Genomic DNA, 12,685 nt, shown 5'->3' on the forward strand with positions numbered 1-12,685 from the left:
AAGGTATTGCCGCTGAGCTCTGCCCGCATCCTGGTGCCGCTGGTTGGCAGACGGCGGCAGGGAGGTGACTGGCGCCCGGGGAAGATGCACTGGGGCATGCAAGGTGTAGCCTTTCACATTCGCCCCCCGTGGGTTTGGCTTTGTGCAGCGTTGAGGCAGGTGAGAGTTCGTTCTCAGAAACAGCCCACGCGTTGCTGCCCACCTGCACCCTGCGGCTGCCTCGGAAGCCACTCGCATGGCCCTGTGGAGGACTGGTAACTGCACGGCAAGGCCTCGTTGTTTGCAGTTTGTGTGCTTATGTCAGTCCAAAAGTGTTCCAGGTATCTAGCAGAGAGATGGACATTGTCCCTGTGCTAAAAAGACCAGGCATTTGCAGTCTGGACATGACCCAGCAAGCAAAGGTCGCTTGCTCTGGTGCCGAGAGGCTTTTGGTATCTGACTGCCCAGCACGAAAAAGAAAAGCTCAGGCACAAATCCTGTTCTGTACTGTGCATTTTTTAGCACGGAGTTCACTTTTTATTACCGTGCAGCAATCTGACAGAGGAAAGCACGCATCAGTTTGCAAAACACAGGCTGCATTTGAACCTTGAGCCTGCTGTTGATCGTTTGTTTGTTTATAACTCGCTAATTTTGAATGCAATTTGCTTAGAGCTGTAGCGAAATTAGTTTGCAAACGCTGGATTGCGGAATGGAAATGATTTTGGGTGCCTGAATGGACTAATTGCGGAGCTCAGCAGTGAGCTCTGAAAAGCAAATCACCGGGGGAGCGCCTGCTCCCTCCCACCCCACCCAGATCAGGCCAGAAGCTCCCCGAGCATGCGGCGAGGCTGCCTCAGCATCAGGCGTACGGAGGCGTGCTGGGGGCACAGATGCTGTGGGAAAGGCCGAGAGGTAAAATCACTGAGGCCTGGCAGATCAAGGAAAGGAAGCACCTTCTCGAGGCGGGCATCTCGCTGACAGTTCAGAGCTATTAATAGCGGGTTTGGTGAGGCTTTGTGGAGCTGTTGTTTTGATCTTCCCTTTGAATGCGAGGGCTCAATTATACCCTGAGACAGACGTTAGAAAAAATCAGGAAAACGTTTTGCTTTCATCTTTTGCTTGGGAAGGCTTCCTTCGCCACACGCCTCGCCGGTGCTGCGCGCTGGCGTTCCCTGCCTGGAGAGGCACGCTCCCCCTTGGCCTCCTGCCACCGTCTGTGCGCGCGAAAAACGCCGGGCGAGTCTCGGTGTGGAGATCTTAGAGAATGTTTGCCCTTGGCTTGTTGACGCATAGCATAGCACATGTAGGAGCAAAAGATACCGGAGCGTTACTCTTCGTATGCATCATTTCTTCGTCTTAAGCAGGAAGGGCTTCTTCTCTTACGGCTTTGCGTGTTAGGTGGTGTATGGGCTGGATGTTCACAAGAGCAAGCTGTGTTTTCAGAAATACCTCTCCTATCTGGACTCTTTGCTAGCTTCTTTCATACCCCAGTGAAACTCGTTTCTTTTCTTTTATAGGTGTCAAATACACATGAGAAACTTGCAAGAGTCTCCTCCCAGTCCAGCATTGAAGACTTCTCCAAGCAAAAGAGCCCTTCCCTTCCTAAACAAGGGCACTTTGATGCAGAACTGTCTGTCTCCCCCAAAAGGAACAGTCTTTCAAGGACACACAAAGAGAAAAGCACTTTCCATTTGCTTAGCACAACAAACCAGACTAACAAGGCAGCTGAGGAACAGCCCCAGATGCCTACCCGGCTCTTCAGTTTATCCAAACCAAAGGAGAAAAAGGAAAAGAAGAAAAAGGGCAGAGGACATCGCTCCCAACAATCTGGTGAGTGCCAGGAGGTCACAGATGTGTTTTCAGGGTCATTGAGCGGGCACTTCCCTCCTGCCAGAGAACTTCTGGAGGCCATCTCGCCTAAGCAGAGATGGTAACAGTGAGGGATGGAGAAGGTCAGATGTGATGAGTGAATTCTCAGCTTAAAGTGATCTCTATGGGCTTTTCTGCCTGCTCTGCAGCCCCTGGGGTTGTTAGAGGGACATGCTTGGCTCCCTTTTCCTTCCCTTCCTTGTCCTGTTCTGAGCAGATTCCACAAATGAGATCTTCCCTGTATTTTTCAACTTGCTCTGCTTCAAGGAGGAGAATGTCCTGCTTCATTGCACGTGCTTTCAGAAGCTGCTGCTGGGATGTTCCTGGCTGTTGCAGCCCCTCCAGCATTGCTGACAGTTTTAGCTCTCTTACAGTTTGTAAGCAATACCTGCAAACATTCTCGTGAACTCTCCCTTCCCCTGAGCTGGTCTACCATGTCTCTTGATCTGAAAATAAAAAGTTGTGTTTTTCTTTTTTTTTTTTTTTCCCCTGGCAGTCCCCTTAGGACTCAGTTCTGCACCCGAAACTTCTTGCCCACATGCAGCTTGATCTCACAATCTGAGATGACCAGCTGATCCATGTTAACTCACACAAGTTTTCCAACTTGTGCCTGGGAACATTTAACAATTCCAGGCTGTAATTTCACGATAGTTCCTTGGGAACTGGACACCTTTCAAGGCCCCTAGTGGATTGGGCAGAGAGCAGGGCTCCCCCGTGTCTGGAGTCCTGCTCTGCCTGCCGTACTGCTGTATTCCCATAGTGAATCCCACCTGTTTTCTTTTTCCACAGATTCTCACTCATCAGAAGCACCTCCAGAGGGCGAGGAGATCTTCTGCTGAGCGCGGATGGCACCACTGGTCACTCGCAGCTTTGGTACAGTGGACATCTCCCTGCCTACTCCACAGCACGCTGCTCGTGCCTGCATCTGACAAGCATCTGGAGGTTTTGAATAAAACAGGTTATGAAAGTTTATATGTGGTAGGAAAGGGCCTCTCTCCTCGGTTTTGCATGACCTCACGTTGCAGAGGCTGACCGCATGGCAAGTGGTACCATCTCCTTGTGCAAACCTCGCTTCCAATGGATTGGGCTGGATGGTTTCTGTCTGTTCACACTGCTGAAGGACGGGAGAACATAGCCTTAAGGGGTCTGTGCCTTCAAATTCCCCTTTTCTGGGGAAGGTAACCAAAACCAAGCATTTAGCAAAAGATTGGGACTTCACAAATGGTGCGTACACACTGGCATATATAGAGATACTGTACATATCCATCTCTGTATCTGTGTTTCCACTGGGATGTGCTCACAGTCTGTTCAGCCAAGCTTAGCTCGGCCCGTGGGGATGGATGATGACTTTCAGGGAGCGTGCAGATATTAAATATCTCGCCCTTACTGCTCCAACTGTAACACCATGGGCTCGCACGCCCCTCTTGTGCTCATGGAATGGACTGTTGGGTTTCAGAAAGGTACCGCACACCAGGGAGCAGTTACAGTGTGCAAAATGAAAATTCAAGGAACAAATAAAATTGGAGGTTTTTCCAAGAGCTTTCTATGGGGCAGAGGAGTTAAATGTCACACTGTTTCCAGAATCAAGTAGAACATCTTTGGGTGTATTTAAAACAATGCAGAAAAGAGAAATTTGGGAGGCTTGTAAGGCAACCCCGGGAAGCCAGAGCAGGTAGTGGTCAAGTGGGAACAACTCTAAGAAACTTTTTTTAAGCAGTCTCTTTGAGCTACTGCTTCCCATCTCCTACGTAATGGTTTATTTGTTTTGCTGGGATATATTTCTCCAGTTGTATTTGACATCCCTTCATTACAAGCCTGATGACTTACTGGAGAGATGGCTGGAAGTCTACTTTTAGGGACCTTTGTTCTGTTATTTGTATTTTTCTTCCCCTGCTCTTTACATTACCACGAGGCTTATGTTTCTCTGGATTTTGTCAGCTTCTCCGGCTTGTTTCTAAGGCAGAACGACAACAATTTCGGAGCACTTCAGTGAGATGTCACAGGTCAGGGGGCTGAGTGCTGTGAGCAGAGTGAACTCTGAAGAGGCAGCTCTTAGTTCCTCTGCCTGTACGATACCGTGCACTTACTATTTCTGGGGAGAAAAATATATTCTGGTGAACAAAAACATTGTGTGATGGGTCCAAAGGCCCAGTGTGCCTTTTCCAGGTCCGTTTCTGTTGCTGTGTGGTCTGTGGTGGACGAGTCCATGTCTGTGTCACCATCAGCAGAAGGGGAAGGTTCAAGGATGGCTCTCGATGTGCTGACCGAGAGATGTTTATACAGCTGGGGAGTACAGTGATGTATCCAGCAGGGGAAGAGAAATGCAGCAAGCCAATTTTTTTTTCCCCAAAATTATTGTTCTTCCAAACCCTCTCAGGGGAATCAGCCTGGTGGATTTGTAAATGGTTATTAGACTCGATCAGCTTCAAAATGATTCAAGGGTTTGCTCAGAGTTCAAAGCTGTCAAGTGCATTTCCTTTCCTACTAGTTTTTCTTTAAAGAAAAATAATAATTCTTTAGTTGCACTATTGTTTGATTTCAACTTGCTCTTTAGCTTCTCACAAGCTAGTAACAAGCAGCAATTTTCAGAGTTCAGTGCTAATGAGTATCGGCAGTGTCGATGGTGAGGTGGATGCTTAGACTGGTCTGTCTTGGTCAGTGCAGGAATCCTAAGCCGCCTGCTTGCTTTTGAAGCTCTCTAAACTATTAAGATGAAAAAAAAAAGGAAAAAAAAAAAGGAAGAAAGGAAAAAGGGTTGAGATTTATTGATTTATTTTTATTTTGCTTTTTTAATGTTATTTGGTGCTTGTTCTTACTTGCAAGCAGGGCTTGCAAAAATATTTATCTTTCTGTTTATTTGAAAGAGTTCTTTTTTTAAAAGAAGTTTACTTGGTTTTATTTTTTATTTTTTTTAATTTTGCTTTTGTTTGGGGAGGGTGGTTTGTTTGTTTTTTTTTTCTTCTTCCCTTTTTTTGTTTGGTTTGGTTGGTGGGTTGTTTTTTTGTTTTGTTTTATTATTGTTTCCTTACCAAGAGATTGGTAAACCCAATATCTCCCTGGTTCCTATAAAAACAGGGTTTGGGCAGTGCTGCTTAGCAGCCTATGCCACGTCCAGAGTTACACAATTTCAACTGAGAGCTTTCTTTAAGGCAGAACATCTTTGGGCCAGAAAAGTCTGGAAAGAGAAGCGGTGACTTCAGACAGGACTCCTCCTATCAGTTAGTTCCCTTGTCTAAATATTTTCCTTAGGTTTGCTTCTTGGAGGCAAAGGGAGAGCAAAGCACAGCCTCCTGCGGTGATGCGAGGCTCCGGTCGATGTCCGGGCAGATCCAGGCAGCTCTTCTCGACCAGGAGGGAGCCACGCGCTGGCATTGCGGTGGTTTCTTCTCAACAAGAAGAGCACCCGCGTAACCGGACGACTTCTGTCCCGCTATTCGTGTGTCTGTGCAAATGCATGTGCCAAGCTGAAATTTTTGGAAACCAAACCAGTGCATGGCTCATCCTCTGTTGTATAAACAGAGATCAGGTCCCTGGTATTTCTGAACGTTCCCCAGAGTCTGTTACAGCCTTTGCCACTATGAGCTTTTCTTTTCTTCCCACTGTCCTTTCCCCAGCACATCCTGAAGTCGCAGTGCAGGGGCACGTCCCTTGGCTCTGAGAAGAGCATGAACAGGGACACGCAGGGCCAAGTCTCTGCCTGCTCTGACCATCTCTTCTGACCTGTGCAAACCAAAATGAGCATCCAGTGAAAATAATATTTGCTATATGATCTCCTAAGGTCCCCATGGTTCCTTGTTGGAAACCACAGGCTTGAATCAGGACATACTGATGGGAAATATTGCATATCAAAGCTGTTTGTGTCTTCAATTCTGGTGGGCAGGCCTTTGTCCCTCGAGGATGTACATCGCTGTATGATTCACTGGTTTTGGAATGAAGCCTTTACTCCCACACTGCTTCCTCCTTCTTTCACCTTTAGGAAGGTGAGGGCTTGTTTTTATCTCCTTAGCCTTTTCTTTCTTCCCTCTCAGGTTTTCTTTGGAAAGGCTTGGCATCGGTTTCCCAAGTCAGATTCCCACTCTGATCCCTGCAGGTTGCCTAAGGTTGTCTGCTAGGCCGCGGTCCCAGTTTTGCAACACCAAAGCCTTTCCTTTTCCTGGCCTTACAAGTGCATTTGCTTCGGTTCCACACTTGGCATCCATCCTACAGTTGTTGAAAGTGTATCATTTCCTCACGCCGTGTCTCGTTCCCAGAGCTGGTCCCTTGATCCCACTCAGAGAACCCAAACCCTGTAATTCCTTCATGGGTTTGCCGGGACAAGAACAGGTTCCAGAACGTCTCAGATGAAGTACCAAGCGGTCAGTGTGAGCTGGGAGTGCCAGGGGACCCCGGAGGTTAGGGAGCAGCCGTAGCAAAGGGTGTGAGCCTCGGTGGAGTTGCGTGGGGTTGGCCTTAGCTTCCTTTAAGCGACGTGATCATCTCAGCATGTAGCTCTTAGGTCAGTGTGATGTCTTAAAGCACTTTAAATGGAACTGGTCAAGTCACTTTTCATTTTGGTTACGTGGAGACAATCAGCTGTGTAATTGCCCCCACTCCGCATCCCCAGGGAAGTCCGAGCTGCAGGTAGGCAAGTTCCTGGGCTGGCTTGGCGTTACCCCGGGAGGGGAGGGAGGGGCGAGCATTTTGTATTAGTTTTAGACCAAAGTGGGCACGGATACAACTCCAGTCCCACTGCAGGCAGGATGAGCCCTTTCCCCATGGGGAGAACCCAGCAGTCATTTACTCACAAAGCCCTCCAGGCCTTCCCACCTCCCAGCAGGGCATTTAGGAGAGCAGGCAGGGGCAGGACCAGAGCGACTGGCTTCTGGTGGCCCGGTGTAGCCCCCTGGGAGAGCCCACGCCACCACCAGCACCTTCCTTCTCTTCACCCCTGGAGTTTGACCACTGCTGCGAAGCACAGCGATGCCATTAGCTGGAGCGGATTCCTACTGCCTTTCAAAGGCGAGAGCACCTGTAGAGTCCAATCATCCTTGCGCCTTCCTTGCTGCATTAGGGTATCGCAGAGCTGTTGCTCAAACACCCAAATCCAGTCCTTCCAAATCTCACCGGGTCAGAAGAGGTTCATCAGGTGCCAAATGCCAAGGAAGTGATTGATGTAGGCTGTCTGTAGCACGGACCAAGGGAGGACTGGGCAGGGGGCACAAGAGAGAGTATCTGCTTAAATCCCACAAAACATTCCTTGTTAACCAGAACTCTGGAAATTATTCTGCCTGCTGGCCAGGTTTGGGAATTTAACATAATTTAAGGCACCCTTTAAAATAATATTAAGAAAGAAAACTTCCCCTACTGCTCCTGACTCTTGCTTCGTTTGTCAGAAGGGGCAGCAATCAGCCACGATCCATTCTTGATCTGTTGACGCAGCTAAGTTTTAAAGGTAGGCAAGCTGAACTGGCCAAATCTCATACACCTCTTGCTCTCGAGTCATGGGAAGCATAACGCTGGCTCCCTTCCCACCTGCATTTTGAGGGCTCGGTGCCCTTTTCTTTCCACGTGCATTTCACTGACACTGATGCTTTGCCCAAATATATTCTGCTTCCATCGCTTGGGGGGAGGGGGGGACAGGATGACATCCACTGCTTTGCATACAGCTGTGAGCTTTGTATGTATTTAAGCTGTCTATAGGTATCGATCATTTCCATGCTCTAAAGTATTTTACTATTTTCTTTATTGATAGTAAACACTGACTCAGAAAACTCTTTATGTCCAGTTCAGTTTGCCTATGGTTAAAGTTTAGCCTGGTGTTTATTTTGTACTAATACGGAATGCACTTGAGTAATTCCCAGTGAGGAGGTGTATTATAATAACCTGATATACCTCTGCCTTCGGTTTGTTTCTTAAAAAAAAAAAAAAACAAATAAATAATGCTTTGCATTTTCATGTTGAACCCATAAAAAAAAAAGTTGGAAAAAAAAAAGTTGAAAAAAAAAAGATTTTTTTAAAAAGAGGTTAAAACCTAATTGCTGTATGTTAATTTGTAATTATGTAAAAAGTGAGCAGGTTATTGACTGTAAAATTCTTCAGTTTTTCTGTAACTTGCCAGAAACCATTAGGGTTTGTAACAAGCTTTTATTTATCTTCCTTTTTAGTTATCAGCATCAACCTCTTGTAAAGTCATTTTTCCTCTAAATAAATTTGATTTTAAGTCTGAGTTTTCTGCCCGATTCATTTCCACACCTTTGGTATTTCTGCTGTTGACTTTGTCGCATCGAGGGTGAAGGAATAGATGTCACCCTGCCTGCAATCAAATGTTTGCATTGCTTTTATCACCGGGGTTCCAGCGGGCACCCATTGCACTCTTTAACTTACTTTCCTTCTCTTAGAAGATTTACATTTTGCTGAAGGGCATGTGGCCGTGATGGCATTCAGCTCCTGGTTTTCTCCCCCACAGAGGGCTTTTCATCCTTTTTACGAGAGGAGGAAGTGTAACAGCCATTATCTCAGCCACTTCAGCTCCAAAGCAGGCTCCTAGCACCGAGATAAATGGCAGTCTGGTGGCTGCGTGCGCTATCTGACGGCGTACAGTTCCTGTCACCCACTGAAATTGCTGCGTGTCCTAGCCGAAACCTGGACAGCTCAGGTTCCAGGAGGTTTTATCTCATCCGGCTGAGAACTGGAGATGCTCCATCACACTGGGGGGGTGGAGGCGGGACTGATGCGTTGTTCTTCAGATATTTTCCCTTCCCCTGGCGGAGGAGGCCCAGCAGAAATGCTGCAGCAGGAAAGGGGATGCTTGAGGAGATGAGATACACTGAGCAAAGCCTTCAGGGCTTTTCTATGAGCACTCTGGGTGGTGCTGGGCTGTTTCTTACCAGGAGCTAGCAAATGCCAGGGCCCCTGCGGTGCCCCATTTCCCAGCAGTGTGCTGCACGTGTTTTTCCCTCCACCTCCCGTCAGTGTCACACGCTGGTTTTAAAACCTGCACCGTGTCAGTGACCCCGAGCGTGCCCGCTGTCACGAAGCACTCGCTGGAGACGGGCAGCTCCCTGGGCGTGGGGCGGGAGATGAAAGGGCTCCTGTATCTCCGTGGCTGTTCACCGCTCCTCATTTTATTGGCGTTCCCATTCATCCCCGCTCACCCATTTACCAAAGCAAATAAATGCTTTCGCCACCATGATGGCGTTTAAAGAGAGCTTTCTCCTGTGGGCCCTCTCTGCTCCACGCGTTGGGTGCCCCCAGAAACTGCCTCTGGGGAGCATGGGGTGCTGCGGGGGCATGGGCCTCAGGGAAGGCGTTATCCCAAACCCTTGCGTTGCAGTAAATGCAGCAGCACTGCTGTACCAGGCTGCTGCTATACCACGGGCATCGCTCACAGGAGGAGGCAAACTGCCTCTGCAGAGCAGGGGATGGAGGCTCCTGCCTCTCCCGGCCACCTACGTGTGGCAATTTGAACAGCCCAAGCCAGCTGTCCGCAATTTCACCCCTTGTCCATGCTCCGAGCCATTACAGTATGGCTAAGGTGATGGGACTGATGTTCTCCCCGAGCCACATGGGTCACCTATTTCAGATGATCCCAAAGCAGCAGTGAGGTGTGTCTGAGCATCACAGTTCCCGTGGGCTTGCCCAGCCCCATAGCGCGCAAGGGTAGAGCAAAAGCCCACCAGACCCCTGCGTGGCCACATCGTGGGTCATCTGCACACGGCTGCGTTGCCACTGGTGCTTCCACCTGGAAGGGCTCCTTACACTTTGGGAGGGCTTCAAAAAAAAAAAAAAAAAAGCACTTTGATAGCCATGGGACAGAAATATGGTTTACTGCCACCTCTTTATTTGGCATCATCCACCTTTTCCCCCTTTGCTGCCCTTGCTGAGTTCTGTCCTGGTGCTGGCTCCACAGTGAGAAATCGGAGGTCCGGGAGGACACGGGTGTAAGCTGGGCTGGGGCTTGCAGACAGGCTTGTCATTCACAGAGGCTTTATTAAGAGAAGGCAAGGCAAAACCCTAATTAGTTCAGTGAGCGAGCTGCCTTGTGATCAGCTGCAAGGTGAATGGCGAAGGGATGAGTTGGCTTTTCCATAGAAGGCACCTGGGTTTGTGAATTAGTTAGAGGGAGGGTAAACGCTGCAACGTGTTGATTTGTTTAGGGCTGGAACAAGTTTAAATTAAGGGGAGACTAATATTTGACACTAGCTACTGATACAAGAGATGTCACCTTGACCTTTTTAATGTTTAATCTATGCAGGCAAGGTTAAATAACGCAGGCTGGAGCGATACAGCTGCTGAGAGCTGAGCACGGATGAAGCCTTGCTGACCGTGGGTGCCAGTGCCCATCCCTGTGCTGGATGTGACTGTGTGATGAACACAGGAGTATGTGGATCAAAAGGAGCATAAATAAATGTGATTCCCTCAGACCATTTTCTTATTTCTGCCATGGCAGGGGCTTTGATTTTTGCAGCAGGGAAGGGTCCCTTGCCTCGTTCTGTCTCTCCCATCTCCTCACCATGACATTCCCATGCTGGTCTGGGACCCTTCTTCTAGCACTGAGGCTCCTGTTTTGGGTCAATAACTTGTTCGGTGAGGCTATAGAGAAACAGCAACCATCGCTTTTGGCTAGAGGACATCCTGGAGGTCCCCAGCAGGGACGGTGCCAGGCTTCCTGCTCCCCAGCAGGGCAGAGCTGAGGCCCAGGAGGGTCTCTGGAGGGGGTTCATTTAAGTCCCTTTGCACTCCCATGGCTGTGCCTTGCAGACATATTCCAGCCAGCACTTCCCAGTCCCCCCGACCTCCTGCTGCAGCCTGGCATCTCCCAGGGCTCAGCATCTCCAGATGCTCTTTGTTTCCCCTCTTTCTTTCACGAAAGAGCCGATTCCCACCAGCTGCATCTTTCCAGCCAAGCTGGCAAAAGTAATTAGGCAGGGGTGTAATTAGAGCCGAGCAGGAGCAGTGAGTCATTAGCAGAGTCCTGTGGGAAACCCCAAGGAGCCCAGGAGGGCACCGGCCCCATGGGGAGAAACGGGGGCAGAGGAGGGGGATGGCTTGGGAAGCGTCCCCCTGCCTGTCTGTGTCTGCGATGCCTGCAGACGGTGCCCCAGAAGAGGGCAGTTGGGGCAGGTGCTGTGCGGGGACTGGGTGTCAGCACTTCGCTGCGCCTTCCTAAACCATGCCCCGGCTGAAAGTGCCAACAGTTTTCCAAGGAGCACAAACTGTGCTGTGCCCGCACGGCCCCGGAGCGCTTCCCGAAACAGCCAGCACTTCAAAACCACACATGATGTGATCTCTGAGCTCCCCAGGGGGATGGCAGGAGTGTAAAGACACGTCGGATAGCCAGGATCCGTCCTCTTCGACCCTTACCCCACCAGCATTTGGAAGAGGGGACCACAGGCGTACAGAGGGGTCCTTGTGTGGGACGCAGCCATCGGAGGTGCAGCGAGCACCGGGGAGAGGGAAGTGAGCTGTCCGGGCACCGACAGCGTGAAAGCTGGGCTTTCTTCCACGTAATTGGATTTGTTATTCAGCTGAGAAGCACTGAATGGCTTGGGTGGGCGCTGAGCTCACCATTTCAGCGAGGAAGTCCGCGAGGAACGATAAAGTAGGTCACACTGCTGCGAGCAGCGCTGATGGCTCTGCGCAACTGTCGATGACATTAAATAAGGAGGTGGTGAAACGGAAAGAAAAGGGAGATTGTAAGGGAGGAAGAAAAAAATGAGCTCAGCCTCCGTTATTCCCTCACACCAGGAGCCCCGCTGCAGGTCTCGTGCTCTGCACCGGAGCAAGAGGGATTCAGCCCAGCTGAAAATCCCCGGTTGGTTGCGGGGAGCTGGTGGCAATGGTTCCTCCTGCCCTTGGAAACATCTGCATTTCCTGGGATGGCCAGAGCCAGCCTCTGTATGGCTGCGGGGCCGCCTCAGACACCGGACGTATTAAATCACCAGCTACTCTGCGTTTAATTGACTCCAGTGAAAAAGGGCGAATGAGCTCGGCTGAGAATTCCCTGCAGGGCTTCGTTGCACAATAGTATTATTTCAAGGGCAGCTGGGGTCAAGCTGGGCAAATGCATATTTAAAGCGCAACAAGGCACTTTGAGTTTCATTTAAATAAGAGAGAGGTGCCTCAGCCTTTTGCCTCCGGAGAGATCCAGCGTGATGGGTGCTTGGGGACGGAGGTCCGAGACGTGGGGCAGGGGCCTGGGAGGGGTCTGGTCCCAAGAGCTGCCTGACCATCTCCCGGCCCTTCCCTCAGCTCTCCTCAGAAATGCTTCAGGAGCCCAGTCCCAGCTCCAGACTGGGGAAGAGTGGGGCTGAAAGGATGCTGAGCAAGGGCAGGGTCCTGGGGCACGTCTGAGCTCCTGACCCCCAGCAGCGAGGGCTGGCCGTGCCATCGGGCACTTCCCTGGGAGTGCACAGCCCCACAGACCCACCCTCCAAGGCTTTCCCCCATGTGCTCCCAAACCAAGCTGAGCTTGACATGTTGAGAAGCCAAAAAACTCTTTAAAAAAATTTAAACAAACAAACAAAAAAAAAAAAACAATTCTACATTTCTTCCCCTGTCCCTCCCGGTTAAAATCCTGACCGGAGCTGGCCGCAGCTCTGCTCTGCTCCATCCGCCTCCGTCTCCCACTCCCCTCACCCTGGTGCAGCTAACTGAGAAAGCTTTGTATTTTGCATCACATTTGATTCCTTAGCAACAGGTTGCTGCTGTCACAGCAGCTGCTGATTGCTTTTGAATTGTCTTTCGGGCAAGCTCCAGAATAAACACAAAAGAGCACGCCTTTGCATGGCTCATATCAAAGCCAGCCTGTCAAAAAGCCTCTGAGCCGGTATTTAAAGTCCCAGGGTCCTGTGTGAAA

General features: G+C 49.8%; 1 protein-coding gene and 1 long non-coding RNA gene across 2 annotated transcripts in view; one reads left to right on the top strand and one right to left on the bottom strand.

The window, feature by feature from the left end:
* AKAP13 (A-kinase anchoring protein 13) overlaps nt 1-8,053 on the top strand; it is a 77,204-nt gene extending 69,151 nt beyond the window's left edge. Inside the window, exons 29-30 of the mRNA XM_067003876.1 lie at nt 1,497-1,809; nt 2,638-8,053. Of these exons, the coding sequence (XP_066859977.1) occupies nt 1,497-1,809; nt 2,638-2,687 (363 nt within the window). The 3' untranslated portion in view covers nt 2,688-8,053. The remainder of the gene's footprint in view (nt 1-1,496; nt 1,810-2,637) is intronic.
* A 1,619-nt stretch (nt 8,054-9,672) lies between these two features.
* LOC136791696 (uncharacterized) lies at nt 9,673-12,493 on the bottom strand. The gene is made up of 3 exons (XR_010834236.1): nt 12,409-12,493; nt 11,395-11,470; nt 9,673-9,812 (listed from the first exon to the last, which is right to left on the bottom strand). It is a non-coding gene; the product is annotated as an uncharacterized lncRNA (long non-coding RNA).
* Nucleotides 12,494-12,685: the final 192 nt, after the last annotated feature.

This window comes from Anser cygnoides, chromosome 11, assembly GCF_040182565.1.
Source record: "Anser cygnoides isolate HZ-2024a breed goose chromosome 11, Taihu_goose_T2T_genome, whole genome shotgun sequence".
Classification (NCBI taxonomy): Eukaryota; Metazoa; Chordata; class Aves; order Anseriformes; family Anatidae; genus Anser; species Anser cygnoides.